This window comes from Microchirus variegatus, assembly GCF_963457635.1.
Source record: "Microchirus variegatus genome assembly, chromosome: 2".
Taxonomy (NCBI): domain Eukaryota; kingdom Metazoa; phylum Chordata; class Actinopteri; order Pleuronectiformes; family Soleidae; genus Microchirus; species Microchirus variegatus.
The window spans coordinates 13980028-14004922 of record NC_139803.1 but is presented as its reverse complement, the minus strand read 5'-3'; the positions used below and the strand labels follow the sequence as shown (position 1 = coordinate 14004922).

At 40.8% G+C, this 24895-nt stretch overlaps 1 protein-coding gene across 1 annotated transcript in view; it reads left to right on the top strand.

Moving 5' to 3' along the window:
- Window positions 1–12499: 12499 nt before the first annotated feature.
- Window positions 12500–24895, top strand: part of med13a (mediator complex subunit 13a) — a 70789-nt gene continuing 58393 nt past the window's right edge. Inside the window, exons 1-2 of the mRNA XM_083885944.1 lie at window positions 12500–12969; window positions 22208–22442. Coding sequence (XP_083742070.1) covers window positions 12904–12969; window positions 22208–22442 — 301 coding nt within the window. The 5' untranslated portion in view covers window positions 12500–12903. The remainder of the gene's footprint in view (window positions 12970–22207; window positions 22443–24895) is intronic.

The window sequence follows — 24895 nt, the reverse complement described above, 5'->3', positions numbered from 1 at the left end:
ACTGCGAAAGTACTGCAGCATTTTAAAATGAACACTCAGTGCGGCTGTGGATCAGTATAGGTATAAGGTCATCCTCCATCTAAACAGAAGGATGAAGGTTTGATCCTGGCTCATCTAGTCTGCGGGTTGAAGTGTCCTTGTGCAAGGCATGTCGCCCTGAATTGCTCCTAGTGGCTGTGATAGGAAATAGTGCAGCATATAGATGTTTGAATGTATATGAATGGCAAATACGGTAGTGTCAAGACTCCAAAAGCTCCACATAAATACAGATTATTCACTCTCTCATGTCTCTTACTTGTCATAAGTATCCAGTCATAACACACTGAATGATAGGTAGAGGCTGGACTCACCAGTGTTTGTCCAAAAAACAACCCACTGACTACATCAACTGTCATTTTGAGACAGTTGAAATGTAACAAGAACACCTTGTTGTGGTGATTCCTGTTTGATGGACACTTAGTTGCTGATTTTTTTTAAAAACATAAACCATGACTGACTTCACCCGTGCTGGTACACTAATACTTAATCCAAGAACATGGTATAATGTGATCCCCTCAGAGAAAGGGCAGATTGTTATATTTTATTGTGCGAGTAAGAGTCGCGTCACATGCTGAGCAGAACACAAATATATGAACTGTGAACAAATAAATATTCTGTCTTGGTGGCTTTAGGGAACTTCTCTGCACATACAGTTACTTCAGGGTGTGTGGGATTAGATGTGACATTGCAGTGGATAGAGGGCACGTCATGCTCTGTGGATGATCACTCTTTTAGATGCTGTATATCTATTATTTTGTATATAGAGGTCAAGCTGTATATCATGAGGACTACGATGAAGGGCCTTGCACAACACAATGATTATCTAATGCAAATGTTTATTCAGACCATGGGGATAATTTCCCAGTATCATCTGGTGCTTCATTTTTACAGCTTATCCTCTCCTCATGTATTTCTCTTAGGCAAACATATCTCATCCTAACAAGGCAGTTTAAGGGGATTATTTTTGCCTCACACTGGGATGCTTTCTTTCCATTTTGTGCATCAGGATCATTCTTAATGATTTTCTTGTGTTTTCAATAGCCCATCAGTCAACGTGTCCTTGATGCTGTCTGATGCTTCGCTGCCAGGAGAACAAGAATGAGATCAACATCCCTGTGTGAGTGTGTCCATCTTAACTATCTAATCTATTAATTGTGTATGCATACATTGCAGACATATTAATCTATCTATTGTGTCTGTGTTTGTGTGTCTGCGCTGTATGTGCCCTGATCAGGCAGTGCAGCAGCAGTTCCCGTCCTCCACCACAGCACAGGCCCAGGCTTTGCTCTCCAGACATCTTGCGTGTCTCTGGTGAGTAATCAGGTACTTGATCATAGAGACAGGTAATTATTCCCGTGCCAAGCTCACTGGCAAATGAAAAGTCCAGCAAAAAGAATTTGTCTCATCCAACACAGCCTGGAGTAAGAGGACAAGGAAAGAGTAAAAATGGAGCTCTGGGAGAATAAATGACCAAATGAACAGGGCCCCAAATCACAAGCGAGGTTTTCTTCAGACTGTTTAGTCTTGGCAATTATGAGAGATGTGTGTTCCAGAGGTTCATCATCGACGCAAGCAAACGTGGTGATTAAAAGGACAACTTCTTGGATGATTCAGAAGGGATTCATGTTTAGTAACTTGAAAAACACTTTTCTTTTCCCTTAAATTCCCATGGTCACACTTTTTGAATAGAAGCCTGAAATTGTACTGGCAGCAATCCAGTCATTAGAACATTTCACTGGTACAAAAGTGTGTTTTACTTGGGCCTGCACTCTTTCGGCTGTAAAAGGTGAGCTACTGTCGATGTGACAAAGTGCTTGCAGGCAGAATTTTTACCTCCCTGTGCCTACATCTGTGATCTAGATTGCTTGCTTCATTGGTGTCATTTAGGTTTGTTCTGGTGCAGTGAGTAAACCAATCTTCTTACATACACCCCAGTCTGCAGTTTGTCTTGATTTATGAACAGGGAATAACCCAGTTGAACTTGAGGCTCATTTGTCACCTGTCATTAAGATGTACTGGTAAGGTGTTTTCCTGTTACAAATAGCCCCCTTAGTTGTTGTGCTGCTGCTGCGACTTCTGGGCCTGTGTTGCACAGAGCAGACGAGAAGGAAGGAAGAAGAGAAGTGAGGAGAAGGGGTGTTAATGTCTTGTCCAGTTTGTCTGTTGTAATTGCCTTGCCGTCGACACCAGAGGATCCCGTTCCCCTCACTCATTGTCATATTTCATCTTTGCGAGTGAGCATGCAGCGCCTCCCCCCCTCTCCACTCCACCCACCCCTCCTCCAATACAGAAGTGGTTGCACTCTTGTGGGCTGAAACTCCCAGTGGAGACAGACACTTATTTGGCTCCAGGATAAAACTAGATGTGTGCTGAATTGAAATGCTAAGTCTAGCATGAAACTCCGGGGCCACGAGAGACTAATCAGATGTTGAAAGGCAAATAAATAAATAAAGGCACACTGCAAAACTAATTTAACCCGTACGTATGCGCCTGCTGCAGAAGCCTTCACTCGTAAAACACAGGCAAGCGCATGAGGTTATTGTTCACCTTTTTGTATTAGTGTGGAGTGATGAAGAGGGATGGGACATTAGTCTCATGAAGGCTGAGTGGTGACACAAGTTAAACGAGTGAGATTGGAAAAAGGCCAGTTTCATCTTTATCTAGTGTATATTTAGATCATTTATTGTGTAGATGGAGGAACATGGCAAAAAAAGGCAGGAGAAGAGCCCGAGGGAAAAGACAGTCGACAAACCAGTTAATGTACCTTTAATCGAATGTGCAATGAGCAAATGTGCAATAACCCATCTGTAAACAGTGACAGAGAGCCTGAAATGTGACTGGGAGCATTGTTAACCAAATGCAGCCTCAGATCGTCTGGGTTCCTCTTTTCTTTCCCTGACAGCGAAATTGAAGCTACTGTTCCAGAAGTGAAGTAACTGGAGCATGTTTGACAGCTAAGATTACACATATAGCTACACAGCTAACACTCATTAATATCCACGCCTAATTATAGTATTCTAAATTGAACTTGTAAGCTGAACAGTGAGGCTATTTCCAGTGGGGCTTGACAGTCGGTGTTTCATTTACCTGTTCACACAGTACAAAGGTGCTACGATGACTAGTAAGAGGTTTATATAAGGACACCACTTCAAAAGTAAATACTGCAAAAGAACACATATTCGTCTTTCACTTTCATTCAAAGCTGCCCATGAATGTAAGTGATAGAAATCCCTTTCCGTATCATTTTGCATCAGCATTCATCAGCTGCCACACAAAGAAATAACGGCAGCCTCAGTTGCTATGAGAAATGAAAATGGCAAGACATACTTTCTTCCATTTTTTACCCCATTTAAAAAAAAAAAAAGTGCCTCACACCTGCCTCTCCTCGCTGAGCTATTTCTATGTCCAGTGGGGCTAAATGTAAAACAACAGCTGATAGCAACAGGTTGAAGTTGTTGTTGTTATGCCAGCATAGAAGCTCGCAAAGAAAATGTCACTGAAGAAGATGCCAGGTAACTTTTATTTTTCATATGATATGAATATATATAACATATAGGCTGGATCCCTGTTTGATTTTATTCAACAACAATATTACACTTTTCATTCAAAGGTGGACAAAAAGGCTCAGTGAGTGATTAAGAATGTTTTTAATTCATCCTTAAAAGGCCACTTTGTCCTCTGTGTGAAGGGTTAATTGTGAGCTTGGTTCAGGCAGGTTTCTCTGATGCTCAGCAGGAACTCAGCTTGGTGAACACAGCTGGTGGGCGTCCAGTGAGCCACCCCCTCCCCCTCCCTGCCACTGTGATCTTGCAAAGTAATGTAATGAAAGCCCCTGCTCCCACTCCACTCTCATTATTCTTCTACATGCACGTGTATGTGTGCAAACATTTAAAAGTACAGTATGTCCACGCTGTAAAAGGTGATGGCATTTAACCTATAGGTGGTGCTACAGCAACTCTGACGAACATTAGAAAGGACTTCTTAAAAAGACAAAAATATGCAGGAAAACTGTGCAATACCTTCAAGATTCAACAAGTGTATTGTCATATACTCAGAGAAAACAGTATTTCAGAACAGGCAGTGAAATTCTGATTTTGAAAGTCTCCCTTTACACTAGACAAGAAGTCCTTATAGTCTTACACCGTGGTGTATATGTATTGTATTATTTTATTAATTAACTTCCACTGTACAGCAAAGTTGGCCCTATGTTGCTGTTGTCAGGGTTGAAGGCCAGTGAAAACTTAACCAGCTTTAGCCCCCATATGGCCAACTCTGACTCATCAGGTCAAACACTGGCCTATGAATCAGAGAGAAAATGCCAGAGTGAATCGTGTGTGTGTGTGTGTGTGTGTGTGTGTGTGTGTGTGTGTGTGCGCAGCAGGAGTGCAATAAAAGGGATTTAATATGTCCTCAAAACCACATCAATGCTGAGTGTCTGAGGCTGATACCACTGGGCAGATGTTTATCTCTAATCAATATGAGCACAAAGAGATTATAGCAAAGTATTATCATCTGTCATCTATTACACTGTGGCTCCAGTAAATATACTGTTGTTGTCTGCGCTACCTGTTGCGAGGGAGTAAAAAGCTCCAGCAGTCAATTGACCGGGCAGCTTTGAGAGTCGGTGGCAGTGGTCCAGTCAAAGCTGTGGTGAGGATAATGAGGCCACATCAGGAGGGCGTGTTCTTCCCAGGCTCCGTACAGTGGTATCATGACAGCACTTGTAAGGGCATATCTGATCTGCAAAAGCAAAAATACCCTCAGTATTAAAAACAAAACATGATATCAATTACAATACGTACACAGGTTTTTGTCCCTCTGCCACAAGCTGTAGAAAGTGACAGAACGGCACGTTTTTCATTCAAGAAAGACGACAAGAGAGTTGCTGCCTCAATCTTGCTGTATTTTTCCACGCTAAACAATCTGATCACACACACACACACATGATCCGAACCAGATTGGCCCTCGACAAAAAAAGACACTCAAAGGCACAGAAAAATGTAAGACACAGATGCAGACATGCATAATGCATGAGGGCTGAGCGAGTCTTCACGTGGCGACGTTGAGTGTGCTATGTTGAGAGTATTTATGGCATATTGTGCTGTGAATAATGAATCCAAACACACATGAGACACACACACACTCACACACATGCCTGCAGACATACACCGAACAGTCTTGTCTCTGCTGGCAGCACAGACGGATGTCTTCTTTTTGCAGCTCATAACCTGCACCTCGCTACCTGCTCGGCTTACACAGAGCGGGTAATGGCATGCACAGAGTATTATTGGATGCATTAATAGAAGTGGAAACCACAGACCTCCCGAGATTGTGTCAATATTATTCAGTGTAAATAGTGAGCGAGGCCTTGCCTGTGCTGTTCTTTACATACAGACTTACAGCAGGTTTTGTTGTAATACATGTATTGATTACAGAGCACAGGGGGAAATTGTATTTGTCAGTATTCTCTATTGGGATGAGTCTATTTGCACAGACCTTGGATGCTGCACTTGGCAAACTTATTGACAGTAACTAGCTTGTTCAAATAAACTCTGCTCATGAATATTGACCAGCGTCCCATCAAATATTGATAAGTGTGTCGCGCAAGATCCTCTCTGTGTTGTTTGTTTTCCTGTGGATGGAGATAAAACTTTGATTTCCATGATGGCCAGAATCTTTATCTGTAAAAACAACAAAACACACGGCAAGTTGTGGTCAGACTAGGACCTGATGATGGCGTTATTTTTTAAACTTAATTCTTTAAACGGTTTGTTTGTTTATTGAGATTTTCATTTACAGACCAAATTAATTCTAAACGTTTCTGTTGCATTTAATTACTGTTATACACTTTTCACGGAGATGTCGAATAACTTTCATATAAATGGATTTCGAGAACACTTTCCCAGTCTCTCAGTTGTATCGTTGATTAACCAGGTTGTAAAAATGTCTAAATTATCAACAATACACAGGAGATATAGGGAAGAAATATGAATATTAGGATAAATATAATTTATAATTTCTGACTGCACTATTGCATTCTGATCCCCTTTTTAAAACATTTACAATTCATAAACCAGTGTATCATAGACACTTTTATCATGTGTATAACATGTAATACATGAAATTGAATGGCCCCGTTTTCTAATCTACTTGTGTGTTGCCTTGACTTGGGTTGCCTTAACATTAATGAGTAGAAAATTGAATTGGACTTTACGAGTTAAGTGACTCAAACAACTGTGTCGCCATATCTCACATCTGTTGTTTTGTTTGAAATGACAGGTTGGCGATAACCACCAGACATGATCAACTAATGTAATGAGTGCAATACAAGAAGCTAAAGTGGGGTCGGGCAGCGGCGGTGGTGGCTTGTTGATATGTGTTTCAATCAAATGTTATCATGAGGAGCGGACGAGAGGCCAACTGGGTGGTTAATAGACCTCTGTGTCAATCACATGAGGAGGAGAGGCGAGCACACGGCCTCTGGAGCCTCGTCCGTCCCACACACAGCCTCCAATTAAACAATTAGGGGCCGAGGCGGCTCTAATTGGAAACATAGCTGGACCTGCTGCACATGCAAGGGCCTCTACTGCATCAACAGCCCTTCAGCCATCATACTGTATGCCCTTGATTTGAACTCTAATGTCCCAATACCCCCACTCACTCACTCACTCTCTCTGATCTAATTGCAGCAGTCCATGTGGATGGTGGGAAAACTGCAGGGTCTGCAAACCTGCATGCATTTTCCTGCAGTTGCCGTGTCCTTTATTATGGCTCAAGCTGCTGTAATCCACGGAACTGCACAGATTGGGGGGATTGCACTGTACCGCTATCTGCATGTACACTCTCACATGGGGGAAGCCTCCTGCATGAGTTGTTTTTGAAACATTTATTGACAACACTACATTGGTGAGGCTGAACGGTTAGGAACTCGTTTGAGTAAATGCAGTTTTCGTGGATGTGTCCTCGTCCTTACAGAGTCACGGTGAAGAAAATTACAAAGCACCATGTCACAGAAGAATGCTGGGCATGTTGTAGCCAGTCGCTCAGGTCAGACTCCTGACTGCAGGCCAGTTTTTACGGTTTTGCTGACAGCTGCTTTTGATAGTGTAATTGTGACAATGATCTCATTCTCTCTCTCTCTCTCTCTCTCTCTCTCTCTCTCTCTCTCTCTCTCTCTGCTCTCAAGGAGCTTTGTGCTCAGCCTTCCTGAGTGGCTGGCAGTCAGGAGAGAGAGGTGGTGGTGATGGTGGGGGGTGCACATTTCATTAGCTTTCAATTCATATTGAATTTATTAATCCCATGCTGGTTCTGTGGGTTGAAAGGCTGCTTAAGAAGGGGAAAATATCTTTCGATACAGACACCTTTTCCTCCATCTGCTCTCAATGTGTGCGAGCAAAAGTGAGAGGGGAGGAGGGAGCTGGGCGGGGAGGTGGTGGAGGGTTAGCAAAGGAACCAAGAAGGCGGGAAGGGAGAGGAGAGCATTACAACGACAGCCTAACAACAAGGGCTTGTGAAAAGACTGCAGCAGGAAAAAAAAGTGTGTCAGATCATTTACCAGCGGGGATGCACGACTTCGTCTTTTTAAAGGCAGCAGCCCTGCAGAAAGGCCCTTGTCTAGTCAGCACTGCAACAAAAGCACAGCTATGGCTTCATTTGAGTGCCTGGAATGTTGCTGTATGCACACAGGGCCCGGCTCCTGAACAGCTCACCCCCTCAACTCCATCAAGGCAAAGAACATATAGGGTTAACCTCAGCCAGACCTCAGCCCCAGATGGAGAAGCAAAGCACTGTTGCAACGACGGGGCTGACAAGCACTTCACACTATTTAACAACAGGAGCGATTCAACAAAGAGCAGCTCTCTGCCTAACTGCTTCTGAATAACACTGTTTGACGCTGCTCTGAAGAGACTCGTGTTGTAGCACACTGGCCCTGGAACAAAACAGGTTGTAGAGTTGGATTTCAGCAGGTGTCAGCTGAAAAAAAAACTGAAGCTTTATTCAATCCTCATGAAGACATGGCGACAGCAGACGGCTGTATTTATTTACTCCATTTTTGATTACTTTTTTGGTTGTAGCCCAGTATGTGGAAGATTCCCAATTCAAGTTAGAGTAAACATTCTGTATGGACACTCTAAATAGACCATAGGTGTCAATGTGAGAGTGACTGGTTGTTTGTCTCTATGTGGCCCTGTGATGGACTGGTGATCTGTCCAGGGTGTGACCTCGCCTGTCGCCTGATCTCGCTGTCAGCTGAGATCCTGATGTGGAGGATAAAGAGGTAGGATGGATGGATGGACCCCAGATAGATGTTATCATCTCATAAGTCTGAGCACCCGACAATCACAGCAAAACACTCCCAACTAACTTCATCTATGATGGGATCCCCTGTTAAATGACTATTCAAGCAAACCAACGCCCACTCTGCATTGACGATTGACTGCAGTGTTTCCTGTTGTGATCCTATTATGACTGCAGTATATGTTTCTAATTCAAAATGAGTCATTGTGAGCACAGCCCAATTCCAAAACGCAATGATGACTTAGTTACACAGTGATAATTTCACTTTTTCGTTGGTCTCCCTCGAAAACTGATATCATAAAAGTTTGAAAGATGTCTGAACCCGAGCCAAGCGAGACATTTTCATGCTGTGCATCCCGTTTTTTATGTCCGGCTTTCTGGCAAACTGCATCAACATGTTTTATGTTGCAATACAAGTTTGAGTCATTCATGCCCTTTCCCAGATGCAGCTTCTTCAGCAGACTTTAGTGCTGATAAGCTTTTATTTTTATGAGTTTTTAGGTTCCTTCTTTTAAAGGGAATCCGCTTTACTCTTTGAACTAATGTGTTTATGCCACTGAGCAGGATATTTACGCTCAGCTTTCACTCATTGTTTACAACATGGTTAATTACCAACCGAGGGATATCAATCAAATACTGTAATTGTTTTTTTTTTACATTGCAGATTGGCCATGTTAATTAACATAATATTGTAATTCAAGCATAAACTACTTTACATTCTGTGCCAAGTGCTGCCATGTGAATGAATTCAAATTAAAGTATCCAGTAGAATTTAAAAATCTCTGCTCTGTCTTTGTAGATGCGTTTGCGAGTCCTGGATAAGCATTTGTTTATTTATGTATACATAAGGGTAAGAGGAAAAGCATATACGATAGACAATAAAGCAAATCTCTGTGTGCTTTAACACGCGGGCCGGGAGGACGGCTACTTTATTTGAACATGGCACGCTCGTTGACCTCTCTATAGCTATTCCTGCTCTGCAGAGGCCAAGAGGGGGATATTACCACTTAGCCTCTGTAAACACAAGTTACACTGTTGAACTATGGACCTCGGCGCTGCTCTCTTAACTGCTGAATGCCGCAGATATGTCTACCAGTGAAGGGGGAAACCTTTTCTGCATGTGTGGTCAATTTTATTGATCCACAGAAAAGCTTTTCAAATCCGTCACGTGACTCTTGTGATCTCTCAGTTAGCAGGAGCCGTTTCCTCCTGTTTCATGTCTTGTGTCTACTGTATGTATATATATATATATATATACACATACCCGCATTTTAACACACTTTCATGTCCCCCAATATTTCTGAGTGCTGCTGTGATAGAATATATATGACAGGGTGTCTCGGTGGGATTAGATAAGAAGGAGCATGAGATAAGTGAGAGAAAACCATCAGCAGAAATGATAGCAATCCGGTTACTCTGCTTTGACAACTCTGCTCATTGGCTGAGCTATTAAATGTTTTTTGTGTGTGTGTGAAACAATCTTATATAGATGGTATCATGCCACCGTTGTTTTTTTTTATTATTATATATATCAAGAAGAGTGATGATAAATCGTGGGAAGCACTGAATGTGAGATTATCATTCATTCATATGGTGAGATTTAAGGTTGACAAAGGTGCTCGGTCCTTTGAGATAAGAAAGACACACAGGTAAATGATTAGGCCCCTGAAGACTCCACACAACAAGCTCCAAGTATTGTTATAGTACACTGATTCTGCTTCTTTTGAGCGGTTTAAACTATAAGCACCACTTCTTGTTCAAACCCAGCACAAATGGCTGCAATAATGAGACATTTGAGAGGGCAAGTGGTGTTTTTTGATGCCCCGATGTAAGTGTTCACGCTGTTGTTATCCCCTGGAACAATCAGATTTTCTCACATGGTTTCTGTTCGGTACCGTGTTGTTACTCTTCAGGCTACCACACCTTTATGAATCCATCAGTGTTGCAGTGAACGGCAAGCTGTTTTTTGGCCTCGGGCCCAGCTGTCATCACCAACTTTATGACCTGGTTTTCCTAAGCTCTTTAAACATTACAATTGGGAAACGTTACCTCTGCTCATCCTGGGCACGAGAAAAAAAAGAACTGTCCGACTGTTGCGTAATTCTGATTTATGTACACGCAACGAGACAGTTGCACTGTATTTAAAAGAAAACGACACGGCAGCAGTGACTTCAGATATGTAGCAGGTTGCAGGATTACACGCTGAATATAATATACAGTATACATTAAAAATAGATGAATCGTTCCACTTTTAGGAATAATAATTACTAGGTGTTGCACAATAATGGTGAGAGGACTAAAATATCTGAGGTACCTGTAGGCGTGATTGTACAAAGCAGAATATTAGATTTAGAGAGAATGCAGATTACTGGGTTTGGCCCATCCTCAGCTTGGATGCTGGCTATAAATTCAGAGGTGCAGCTCTCACTTGTGCAGGATTACAATATTCCAGATGATTCTATATAGTATAGAGTATAGTCTTTATAGGAGTAAAAATAAAAATCATACAGTCAGGGATTACTAGGGAAATGCAAGCTGCAGCCAAGACCTGGAATAAAATCTAAAACAGGCAGCAATGGTGAAGACTTCCACAGAACAGAACTTGTATCCTCCAAAGTGATGACACAGGAGGTCATGCTCTGCTCTGGTGCTGCTTCCCTTAAATCATGAGCCAACCTTTACAACATGCTTCAATATTTATGCACTGCTTCATTTTTATGTTACCTCTGTTTTCACCACCCTGAACTCCCTCAGAGCAACAAGTTCACGTCCATTATGAGACTCACATATGGATACAGTCCTTTGTAAATGCGGCTCATAAATGTTTGAGAACCGTTTGGTGAAGATTAAACTTGGTTTGGCCTTTACTGATGTCAAACTGCTGCTTGGTGCCTGTTTTGCAGTACATTTGCTTTGGTCCTATTTAGCCTAAGCTCCAAAAACACAAACTGTACACTCTGTTATCCCAGCATTGACAGCAAAGACATGCTCTTGATATAACATGCTCCGTATATCCCCCCTCAATGCTATGCATCCTTTATTCTTGCAGCCTTGCACCTCATAAATGTTTGATATTTGCTGCTTTCTTTGTCTCACTTACTGCACACTCAGGTGAAGTGAGGCGAAGTGAATGCATTTGGTTTGAAAACAACAAAAGAAAGGGCGAATCAGTGCATCATGGCTGTACATTTCAATTGCAAGTGCAACATCACATGCGCTAGGTGGTGCACTGTGTAAGTGAGCAAGTTTATAGGGGCTTGATCATTAGTAACAAAATCTGTTGCTCAGTAGCGCCACTTGCGCTTGGCCTAGCGGCAATACCTATCAGTCTTGTGTTATTACAGCCCTCATGACCACGACAGTGTCAAGTTGGCGGCAGTACAAGCCGGAAGTTAGAAGCCAGCACTCTCAAAATAAAACATACAAACGTTGCAGTACCGTTCAGTCAAACGGGATTCCATAATAAAAGTAATGAATGTGTAACATTTGTTTTTAGAGGTAATAGTAAACTATAAAATGATACATAATAAATATAATACAGTAAAAAAAACCCAAGTTATTAATTATGTAATTGACAGTTTAAAATAAATGACAAATATTTAAAGTATAAATATCTTTCTTGCTCATTCTTTCATAATAAAGATCTGCTTAACTTATTTTACCTTAATGTTTACTGATGATACTGATTATCACCATTGCTTGTTATGCTCCAAATTACTTGTATATAGTACCTTCATGGCAATACAACTGATTCTGATACAATACTAACAAATAAATATTATTATAAAATGATTGATTTAATTTTTTTATTTTATTAAAAAGTAATTAAATCGTTCGGTTATTCTCTGGAAATTACAAATTAATTTGTCATAATTTGTGTAGTAAGTTTTCATATTGAGAAACAAAGTGTTGTATTTTAACTTTCCCGGAAACGCTGTGTGCTGTTTGATGTGTGTGTGTCTCTCTCGTTGTAACTTGACAAAGCTTTGACCACGAATGAGCCAATAGGCTGTGGAAGGCAGAGTTGTCCCTGTGGCCGCCATTAAAGAAAGGAATCCATGAATTCAAATGGAAACCAACAGGAACCGAGGCTGAAAAAAATGATCGAAATAATCGTTGAAATATAGGCCGATGTCGGATTTCGATGGGTTTTTACAGGATGTATTTGCTTTTTAGACCGGATTGTGCGATGGAGGAGTGAGACAGGACGTTTTTATTTTTTTAAGCAGAGACCGTTTTAGGGCTAAGGGGGAGGGGGAGAGAGTTGCTTCTTTGCTCTCCTTTTCTTTTTGTTTTATGAACATTTGTCGCTTCCCACTATTTGTTTCCACTGTGCGTTTTTGACATGTGGACTTAAAGACCTCACCGTTTCTTTTATCCGCTTTCAGCGGCGGAACTGCATTGGGAAGGTTGTTGAATTAACTATCCTCCAGCCAAATGTTACAAAAAAATATTTCTCGTTTGATTTAAGCCTGCACATCCCAAGAAAACACAAAAAATCCGCAAATTGTTCTTTATTTCCCGGGACGTGAAATGATGGAGAGTTGGATCTCGCAGTGAAGAAGGATGAGTTCTTGTTTTGTACCAAACGGGGCCAGCTTGGAGGATTGCCATTCCAATCTATTCTGTCTGGTAAGAGATTTAAAACTAAAGGAAAGCAGCCATTTTTAACTAGCTGAACAGGGGCTAAGCTAACGTTAGCCACTGAGGCATCAGTTGATAGTAGCTTAGCTATAGGCTTACGGCCCTGTCGAGCTGACATCTTCTCAGGACAAGCTATCCCGACTCGTTAGTGTAACAACACTGTGTCACATAGTTGTTACAACATGTTTACAAACGTTATTTCGTGTCACCATATTTACTTTTGTTTTCCTTTCTACTCCGCTCGCTCGCTGCGAGGTGTCACTTATTTGACATGCCCACGGAAAGAGATATTCATTGAATGCTTGACTGCATTCCCACTGAGTTTGTAGTTGTAGCACTTTCTCCTTCTTCGCTTGTTTATAGACTCACTATCTACTACTCGTGACGACTTATGTTTTATCAGGTGCTGAGTGTCCCGAAAACCCCACTTCACTTTTCAGCCCTAAGTTTTAACACCGAGTCTGAGAGCGTGGTGCGTTTACTGCTCACTATTCTTTTGTATATAAGTGACAAGTGACTCTGGGATGGACGCATGTCAGTGTCTAACTTGCACACAGTCTTCCGCTTGTGTTTTTGCCTGGACAGCTCTTTTCACCAAACAAGACTGTTTGTGACCGTAGTTGTTTGCATATGCTAGTGTGTCATCATCTTGTTTGTTTGTGTTGGTGATTGACTCTGATCTCCAAGGGCTTCATTTTGATCATCTTCACACACCAATATTGACACAGGCCTTAGGCTGAATTATATAATCTGTGGCATGCATGCATTCCTGGACATTACAAACATAAGAGGTGGCTGCAAATCTCATCTGCATGCCTCTGCTTCTATAGGCTATGGTGTAGATTGAAAGGAAGCGTGTAAATGTGTTTCCTTGTTTGTATCTTTTTCATTATCACGCTGTCAGTTGTGGGCAGTTCAGATTATCCAGACTCCACAAGTCTGCTTGCGGTTGTGCATCAAACCACTTGAAGTTCACAAGTAATGTTTTGATTTAAGCTCACTGTGCTGTCCACACACCACAGTCTCTGACACTAGAGCTCCAGGTGGAGCTCAGGTAAACAGTCCCTCCTCTGGTCAGATAATCAACAACATGGTCTGAATGTGTTTGTTGTTGCAGTTAATTGGCTTGTCAGCAGGCTTAACTACAGTTTCACTTGAAAGTACAGCCGCCAAGTATTACACTTGCTGCTGTAATGTGCTCATTTTAACGTCTTGCCTCCACAGTTGGGAAGTTGTTAATATGATTTGTCAAGTGCTGAAAGGTAACACTTCAGAAAAAGTGGATTCTTTTATAGATTAAATGACACAGAATCAGTTAGTGTTGCAGTGGAAGCAAAACATCAGAGTGTATAGAGTGTGGATTGATTTCTTAATACGTCTTTGTGAAATTTAGTAGCAATTGACATAAAATCCAGTATAATAATAATAATACAGTAAAATACTACTTTGCTTTCATCACAAACTGATACAGCTTCATAGCTGTCCGCCCCCTAAAGGCAACATCTCATTGCAGAAAATCCCCACTCTCAGTACCATGCTTTTGGATCAATTGTATGTGCTGAACTCATAATTACAATGTTTATGACAGCACTTGGAGGCAGCTCTGGCTACAGTGGACAGGCGAGGGTTAGGTTGGTAGTTGTGGTGCTGTGCCTGTCTGGCTGACATTTTCCTGCACAGTGAGACTAAGCATAACACCACTGCTGTTATGACTCACTCACTGAACAGACTCCACTTTGTGGTTTTATGGTGAAAGAATGTGAACACATTGTGGCACTTCCCCCCTCTCCATTTTCCAGCCAATAGTCCTTTCTGGAGTATGATACTACTTGTTGCATACTTTTTTTAGTATGTTAAGGCAAGGGTTTGTTGGAATCAACTTGGAGTGTAAGTTTAGTTTATGTGTTCCTGTGTTATTATGCACGTATGCAGCTGGGTTGAAATTTGTAGTTTTTGGCTGCCGTTCATGTCGATGTCGGAGTGGGTTCCAACCTTTATAAAAGCACTCCTGTTCGGTGTTGGCATTGTACAATAAATCACTTAGAACTATGTTTAAATTACCTCAAATTAATCATAATGAATTTACATTACGTTTTCAACCAGAAACATGGAAACAGGCGCTGTTACTTGTGAAAGTGACAGAGACTTGGTAGCGACTCGTCTGTGACATGATTTGAGCAGCTTCACCTGTTACTGGTCTCATATCTTAAAAAGGCAGGAAGGCAGCTGCTTGAACACAGTGTTCCCTATTGAGACCGAGAACCAGAAGTGGCCGGAGGGAAGGTGAGCAGCTGGCTTAATCGGGGGTCATGACCCCGCCCAAGTACGCATCATCTCATCAAGAGTTCTTGCCCATATCTAGATTCCCTCCCACAGCAGCAGTGTGAGTTTTGGCTTTAGCATATGAAAGATAAAACTTCCCGTGGCCCACATTGCTGGTCCTGTATTTACTAAGGCACAGAAAGGGAGAACTCATAGCAGATTAACAGCAGTGCACACTGTGTTTACGACACTCTTGTGCACACAGCCTACATGTGCAACACAAGTTAGAGGAAAATACAGATATTCTGGGCTCCCCCTTACTGGTGTTACACATGTAGACTGTGTAACACAAGTTGGAGGGAAATCCAGATATCTTTGCCCCCCTCTGTTTTTGCACATTGACTGCTTTTAATTTATTTTGAAAGGACGCACAGAACAACAGCAGGGGACACATTTATCCACATTCATTTATTTAAATATTCATATGAATAGTTGTGGCAAGAATCAGAGCACCCTTTGCTTTAATTTGGTCACATGTATTTTGTGTAATATGCGACTGATGACGATCATGACAACGAAAACAGACCATTTTCTGCAGTGTAACTTTGTAATGCCATTGCAAATTGAATTCAAAACACATTTTAATTCCATAATAATATAGGCTGCTGCTCATCTTTGCAGAAGTAGACATTACCTGTCTCAGAAGTAGACTCTTAAAAAGCCTTTAACGTCGTGTTTAAAGGTTATTCAGGGTTTGTACTGTCTGCTTCAACTCAAGAGCTGTTTCAATTTCTCAGTTAAAACCTGGTAGTGGTCTGTGTTGGGTAAGAACAATTCCCTGAGTAAAAGTAAAATCTTGATTCTTTTACTGTAGAAAGTTTGACATGTGACACATTGGCACAACATCCTCATAGCACTGACCTCAGCATCACAACGCCAGCGTTTTTGTTTAAGTGCTTTCTGACATCTAAGCTATGCAGAGGATGAACATAAATGTTAGTACACACTTGTTAACTACACACCGCAGGTGGTCAATATTATAAAATTGTCATTACTGTTAACTGTTGTTAACAGTATTATCTATGCCAGTTATCCTAACAACAGTCCTTTTTAATTGTAGTCTCTGTTCAATGCATGCTTATTATCTCATAAACAGACCGATGTTTTATTAGTCTATTTACTACTTTTTCTATAACACATCTTTCATACCCATTCACTCCCCACAGCCATCAGAGAAACTTGTGGTTAAGTGTCTTAAGTGTCCTGGGACACATTGGCATGTAGACTAGTGGAGTCTGGAGTCAAACCTTCGACCTTCCAGTTTAAAGATGAATCGCTGTACCACTCAGCGACCGTCGCTGGAGAGACGTTGTTTTACTGCAGTGATAATTGTCTTGACTGTATTTCGCCGTACTGCGAGGTCTCAATATAAGTCCAGTATAGTTCAACAGCGCAAAAATCCTCCAAAAATGACCATTGTAATAAATCAACACATTCTTAAACGGATTCAATAAAAATGAACTTTTCTGTAATTTCATAATGTAGGTGTACCTACTAAACTGCCGACTGTAGACGCTTTTAATCACTGTGTTTCACACAACCTCTTCTCTGAAGTAGCGAATGTGTAGTTTAATTGTAGAACGACTTAAGACTTAAAACTGTAATGACATGGATTTATTTAATCACTAGAGTAATTAAGAAAATCACTAGCGAAAAATGTTTTTGTAAGAGCAAGGAAAATGTTTGAAACGGTGAATGTTTGAGCCGTTTTTAATTTCTCATAGATGTTAAAGGAAACAGAAAATATGCCATAGCTGACTACCATTGTTGTATGATTCTTTTTTTTTTGGGGGGGGGGGGGTTACATTACATGTTACTGTTAGGAATCCTTATATATATTGCTTCAGTGGCAGGCAAACTGTAAACTAACCTGTACTGTTTGCTTGTCACTACATCTTAAATGAAGCGCCCCGGGATGCTTTCGCTTCAAGTGACCGTGTATAGTTGTTGTACTGTTGTGATAAGCCTTCGGCAGTCGACAGAGCTTATGTCTCTTTCTAAAATACTCTTGCTTTTTAAGCTGTGTTAAGTTTTGGAACCGCTTTCCTGCATAATCAATGACGTTTGTTTTGTTAATGCCTTGTGCCAAGCCCTAATGCAAACCATTGACTGTCATTTGCTCAAGAACTGCTTATCCCAAAAAAGAAAACCTGATTATCAACACTGCTCTTCCTCGGGTCCCCACCAATACACAGTTTAGCTTTACAGTTAAACAGATGAGCATTTGTCAAAGTAACAAAAGGAAGGACAAACAAACAGACTGACAGACGGACAGAGATTAGTTAGACTGTCTGTTTCACTGCCAAAAATGTAGATTAAATGAGGCAACATAATAATACCAAAGCAGTGCCTCATCACATCATCGCTAAGTCATAACGTACAAAAGAATGTGTCTGCCTAAACCTTATGCGCCCGTCTGAAATATATATATATAGAATTCCTTTAATATACTCTCTGTTAAATAATCTTGGTGATAAATGTGGCTTTGGCTGATTTCATACCCGTGTGTCATGTAACATTCCCCAACTTTTTAAATGAGTCAGTGCAGTCAGTGTGAGTGGGAGGCTATGGTCAATATTTGGCCGCATGTGATTTTAGAACAGCTGCAGACAGTTTAGTGATTATTTTAAGTGTTGATAATTCTGTCGTTGACAACATCCTTACTTGTCTCGCTTTGTTGAAACAGGAATAATTCAGCTCACAGCTTATTCAGTTTATTGCAATGAATTAAAATAGTTGTCAGTTTATTAAAGTAGTTCATTGTCGATTGCAGCCTTAGATTTAAGAATATCTTTTCAATATTGTAAGTTGAATGTGTGCCATTCAACTTACCTTTCCCCCCTTACTGATAAGGTTTGATGTTGAGACTGAAGTAGAATAAAGTCTAAAATTCAACGCATTGTTTATTACTGTTGGTAATTGCTTTTTCATAGTAACCCAGCATCTTTCCTTGTACGTGCTCGTTGCTGTTGAGAATTTGTTTGCTCACGTGGCAGATGAAAACATCTTTGATAGTAACAGAAACAGTTGGTGAGAATGTGATGGATAGAACTGTGATGTAAGATGAAGACTGAAGCCTTCTGCTCTTGTACATCTCGCAGGCTGTTCTATTTCATTCATGCGGCACCATTCATCACATTTTTTTTTTCTGTTCGGTGACATGGCAGTCGCTAAACTGTAGATGCAAACCAGGTCAGAGTTTCGGTGGTCACAGGATGTAGTCAGTTAGTTCACTTTTCCTTGTATGAACAGTTGCACTGCAGCTGGTATAGATAATAACAAGAAGCATGTCAGTGTTTTCCCTGCGTGACATTTTAGAAGTCAGCTGATTCCAGGCACACCGTTAATTAAACTAGTAAACCATGTCAGGACAACACATGACTCTGTGTTGTTGTTGTTTTTTTGATGATCTGGGTGATAAATACATGATATTGAACTCACACACAGCAGGTTAGAAAGTCTTTAGCCCAGCTAGCTTAAACTTTTATTGGATTCACATATTAAATAAAGGTTTTTATGATCATTCAAATACCACACACTATTACCTTAGCAGTAAAAAAAAAAAAGTACAATTGTATTAATTAATTTGCTCATTTTTGTAGTAGTCCTATGCTTTTATAAGAGTTAACCTATGACATGAATTTATAATTTGAATAGTCTGAGGAAAAAAAGCCCAAAAACAGTTACCATAAGCAACAGGTAGTGAAACACTCATTTGAATAAGAGTTATGCACTTCAAACCAAAGTGTTAGTCCCCTGTGAACAGCTTGATGCCTGACTGTCTGTGAGCATCACATAATCATGTCTGAAAGTCTATAACCAATATCTATGTAGAGGAGCAGGGGACTTAAATGAAATCTGTCAGGCACTTATGAGCAAAACCTTTCATACACAATACCTCTGGGGGCTCGCCATGGTCAGTAAGAAGATGGTGGGGGGGGGGGGGGGGGTGTTTCTTTGCTAATTGCCTCTCTGCACTGCTTATGATCTGGTTTCACAGTTAACCGTTGTCCCAACCTTTCCTTTTGCATTGTGTGCACAGATGTTTCCGAGCAAGATGCAGGTTTGATGTAGTGTTTCTCACATTGACTCCAGCAGGAAGGAGAAGCCTCACTGCTGCTGCAGCTCTGTCGTTACAAACAGACGTAGCTACTAACTATAGTTCTGCTGGTTGCACCTTGGAATTTTGTTCTCAGCATGTGGAACAGCTTTTGTGTTCCTTACAAGCCACACTGTTCATTAGTAGTCATGATGTTTTGATCATACATCCTAACAACTTGTGCTGACACTATCTTGGAATATTGGGCTTTTATAAGCTTGCCACTTTGGCACTGTTTTTCCTTGAGTTAGTGGTGGAGAACAAATTAAATGCATGCTTTATGTTTACCGATGAAGCACACAGTGTACACTTAATTGCAAAATAACACCCTCTTGCATACTGCTGATGTATTACATGGATTTGTACAAGAGCCATGCCATACATGTACTGTTAACTCTTTTTAACCTCAGATTTTTACTGATTTGTCAAACTGTGTGAGGCCAATATGTCGAACTTGTTGTTGTGATCCAGTTCTGCTCCTGCTGACACCACACAATGCTCTGTTTTGACAAACCCCAGCCTACTCCCTACCCTCAACACCATCACAAATAACTCCACAAATCTCTCAGCTTATCCCTAGTGAGGCGAAAGACCACCGCTCTGCTACCACCATGCGTAATCACTTGTTCAGGCCCAGTGCATCTGAACTCGGGTTAAGATATCTCCTGAACCGTAATGGATTAGTTGATTGAATATACAGGTACAGCTTGCCACCTCAGCCTGACTAAATGAATAGATGACATAAAAATGAGGAGTTTACACAGATTACTGATCTGTTACATACATTAATTAAATATCTACCAGTTATTTTATTTTACTTTTTTCAACAACATAAATAGTACTTTGGTTTACTTTTTTTTAGCCCCTCTGGATTTCATGGTGGCATTCACCTGAGCTGGCATGAGTTCCACAAGTTTGGACATCATCCAGCATCCCATAGTACATCAGCATGATTTGATATCCTACATAGAATTTACCACAGCTGCAGCTTTAGTTACCTTAAACAGCTCGGGGTGTTTGAGATATTTGCATCATGTCAGTTGACCTTTGCTACCTCCTACTGGCTTTATTTACGTCCCAAAACTACCATCACAGCATGTGCTGCTGAATCAATTCATTAAAATCTGAATCCATGCATGTATCAGCATGGAGTACCCTACAATATTCTATTGAATTTAGGACTATATGTCCTAGATTTTCAGGTGTACCAGTTTCCCTTTAAATTATAATAAATACATTTAGGTGACTTTAGGTAAGACTAATGTGATCTTCTTTGGTCTTGATTAAGTTCGTGCAGCTTTGTGTTATCCTTTTGCAAAATATGTATCTGAGATAAGATAAACCTTTGTTAATCCCACAATGGGGAAATACACAACCTTTTTATATAGATACATGAATTTATAGCCCTCTGTTATGAAGGTGGTTTTCAGACTCTTTGAGAACTAACCTATGCATATTAATCTTCTCTGTATAGATTTGATCTGTTTCTGTTTTAGTGTTCTTTAGAAACCTAAATTCCATCTGTCATACCAGCTGTCTGACACTTTCACTTTGCCATTTCTCGCAATCATAATGCCACTCGGTGACTAACGACGTGCTAAAAGTTTGAGGCACAGGCAGCCTCGGGTATAACAGGTGAACATCAGGTTGATTTACTTAATGCGGCCTCTTTTGAGAAAATCAAATCCACCTGACGTTTGTCTTGACGTTGGCCTTTTTGTACACAAGAAATAAACTGTCACAAATGTTATTGTCAACCTAGAAATAGTGTAGAAACTTAGATAAGTATATTTTCTTCTCCAAGTGTTTTTTTTTTTTTACGTCAAAGACCTTGAAGTTTCATTTTTCATTCATTTCATTATTAGTGTGGTCTTATTCTTGTGGATAACAAAGTAGACAGACTACTAGCAGACGTTGTGACATTTTTTCCATTCCATTTATACTTCCTGATACTGAAACCTGAGCTTTGTATTAGCTGATAGTGTGTACCATTCCAATCACAATGCATTAAAAAAAAATGGCCTGGTTTAGGTTTAATCCTTCAGGAAGAGTAGAGTTTAAAGTTTAAGCAGTACAGTTTAAAACCTATTAAAAGACATAAAATAGGATAAATAGGATAAATTCCAATCCATTTAAAAAACGCAACAGCTGTTTTGGATCTGTTAAGATTAGATATAAGACATAATATTGGATTATTTCATAGGTTTTTGTCCTTGCTGGAGCCTGATTTGGCATCTTCGGCAGGATCAGAGGCGTTTCCGACAGTGGTATCAGAATCTGACCATCACTGCAGCATTTGTGTGTCAGTGAGTGTTCTGGGTGGAAGTTGTAGGTTGCGAGGTAGTCTGTTGGTGTTCCACTGATAGGCACCATTGGTAGCTACTAACCGTGGAGTGTAATGCTTTAACACTTAACAGCCCTATTAGTGATTTACTGCCTACAAGGCTTTTTCCTATGTGTTTTGTTCTCTCTATAAAAGGCACACAGTGTTTATTGAAAGGCGAAGTACTCGCATCCCCAGAGTACTCTTCAATAATGAGGATTAAGGTGGCGAGACCTCATTTACTCGCACTACTTTTCATGTTATGTGTTGAACATGTTGTTCGTGTTGATATTGGAAGTACCTGAAGCATAAGCGCACAGTTCTTGGCAGAAACATTTTCAGGGGCAGAGTATAAAGGGAGGTTTAGTACAAACTCTTGACACTCTGCTCAGCATGTTTATGCTGAGATGCTGCCGAGTGGATCCTGAAGCAGCAAATGCGCACACATAACGCTCTCTTTCTCTCCTCCTTTGTGTTTGCAGGCTGACTTGACAGGGATCAAATGGAAGAGGTTTGTGTGGCAAGGTCCCACCTCTGCACCCATCCTTTTCCCTGTGACAGAGGAGGATCCCATCCTGTGCAGCTTCAGCCGATGCCTGAAAGCCGACATCCTAAGTGTATGGCGGCGGAGTCAACGGCAGGGCCGAAGGGAGCTTTGGCTCTTCTGGTGGGGGGACGACCCTAACTTCGCAGATCTCATCCACCATGAACTTGCAGGTAAGGCACCTATGACATACGCATATGGCCCATGTAATATTGAGTAGTATAATTTATTAATCTGTGCCAGTATACCATTGTTGTGATGCTTCAATACTTTCAGATGTGAGGCCTGGGTTAGTTAAAAAACAGGCCAAATTATTGGATCTAAAATATATCTGGAAGTGTTTGATTTACTTTTTAAGGAACAGTTGTTTTATTGTTTTTTTCTAATTGCTGGAATTTAAATAATCAGAGGAAGACGAATAGAAAGTTAAATTCTCTACTTCTTTGCCACTAATCACAAAATAGCACTTTGCCTACAAATGCACCTTTTGTTGAGTAACTCAGTAACTCAAGGTTTGATACTGTAGCTAAAATGGGAAGTGTAGAGGACTCATAGATTACTTTGTCAAAAGATGTTGTATTGATTTGTACAATGAATAATAACATGAATGTCATAGTCTTCATAGTCATTGTCAGGCAAAGTGACAGAATCTGTGTAATCTGATCCAGGCTGATCAGTGAGCCAGGAAGGCTGGTAGTGCCAACACCTGTAAGGAAACTCCCTCTCCCTGGAGGCAGTGGCCATTGTCTTATTATTGGATGTGAGCCTGAGTGTTATCATATTGTAATAACTGCAGCAGACCAGTGCCTTCAGTTTTATTTTCGGTGAAGAAAAACTAAACCCACATGGTGATTATTTGAAGTGGATGAACTACAGAGGAATTAAGGTAAAAGAAAGAAGAAGAGTCCAGTCTTAAAATAACTTGAGCAAGAAGCACAGAGTGCAGCGACAACCAAGCAGGAATTAGGCAAATTCATCCACCCCCCCCCCATTTTTCTCCTTTTCCCTCTTCAGTCGTAGTGATATTTGTGGTGTAAGATGAGAAAAGACCATTCTTTTGAATGCTCTTTGCCATGTAGATGGAACTTTCATGTCTGAGCCAAGCTCAGTCCTTTTGTGACCCTCCTTCATTATGGGACATTGTGCTTGAAGAGGGTTCAAAATGCGAGCTGAAGGCTCTGATGGGCAGCTCACTCAGGCCTCACGGGTCTTGATAATAACCTGAAGCATCTGGCACAGGCCTTCTAATGGAGTGTGCTGCATTTCAAGTAGAAGTATGGATGGTATGGAGAATCTATGTTTGGATTTTTTTATAGCCACTGCTGTGTTCCTACACAGGTCTTGAGTTGGTAGCTGAGGGTGGGAAGGCCTTGTAAAATAAATGATAAAAAAACAACAACTTTGTAGGTGTAGTTTTTTCACAGATAAATAGCTGGATACAGCTCGGTCAAGCTTACCTCTGTATTTTCCTGCTCTCCTTTTCTATATCTCCTTCTTCATAAGCTAAATATATCACTTCTGATACCATGGCAGCATAAGCCTGGACATATTTGGTGCAAATATAATTTATTATCTGGTCAGACTGCTCAGGTTTCCCACATTAGTTTCTAGATATTTCTTTTCTAGACTTTCTGGGTTTTTTTCTTGATTCTTAAAATTGCTATTATTGTTGTTTTGTTGGTGGTAGTATTACAAATGACCACATATTTTCTAATCGGCTACAAAAAAAATGATAACTGGTTCTCCTCATGTGGCAGATCAGTTTATATCTTTCTATAAATCAGATATGGAGAATTACTGAACCTGCACAATACAATTCACATCATTTTATTTATCACAAATAAGCCACAACTTTTAAACCAGATACTGGTCTTAATATTCAGGATTATCAGTAAAAAGATGTTTGATTTAAATGTCTGGTAACAATAGACAGGTATTCATAGAGGACACATGTCGATGCTGAGGTCTCCCTGCTTGGTGAGAACTGTACGCCTGTTACGGGGATGCACAGATTGATGGATGTTTTGATGGTCCGTGTCGTACTGTCGTGGCAGACTGGACTGGATGTCTGTAGTGTGGAACAAGATGTTCTGCTCGTCAGCAATCAAACCTAATGACCAATCAGAAGTCATGTTCGGTAAATCAAAAGAGCAGAGATGGCAGCGACTGTCTCATCCTTCAGATGTCAACACACTGAGCAAGTGAATTTTGAGCAGCTCCAAGCTTGCGCTCAACCCCATTTGTATGGAACATAACTGCTCTCTTCGGAGGTGTTTCCTTGCTTGTGGATTCTTTGCGCTTGTGTCATGTGCACACACATTTGTGCTCAAACAAACAGTGTGTATGTTTTATACTGGAAATACTGGATGAATCACATTTGTGCAGGACACTTGTCGGGTATTATTTTGGAGTGTGTTCCCGTAATCTGTTCTGATGCAGATTCTGTTCCCTGACTCTGTCGGTGGCAGAGGCTCCAGAGCACCTGGTGAGATGTTTCACACTTCTCATTCCCCATAGTCCTTAACTGTTTGACACCCTGACTTAGCCGTGTCTCAGTGTTAATGGTTGTCAGCTGGACGGTGCCATGATCTTTATTTCCTATTTTGGAAAGTGCTGCCCCATTCTC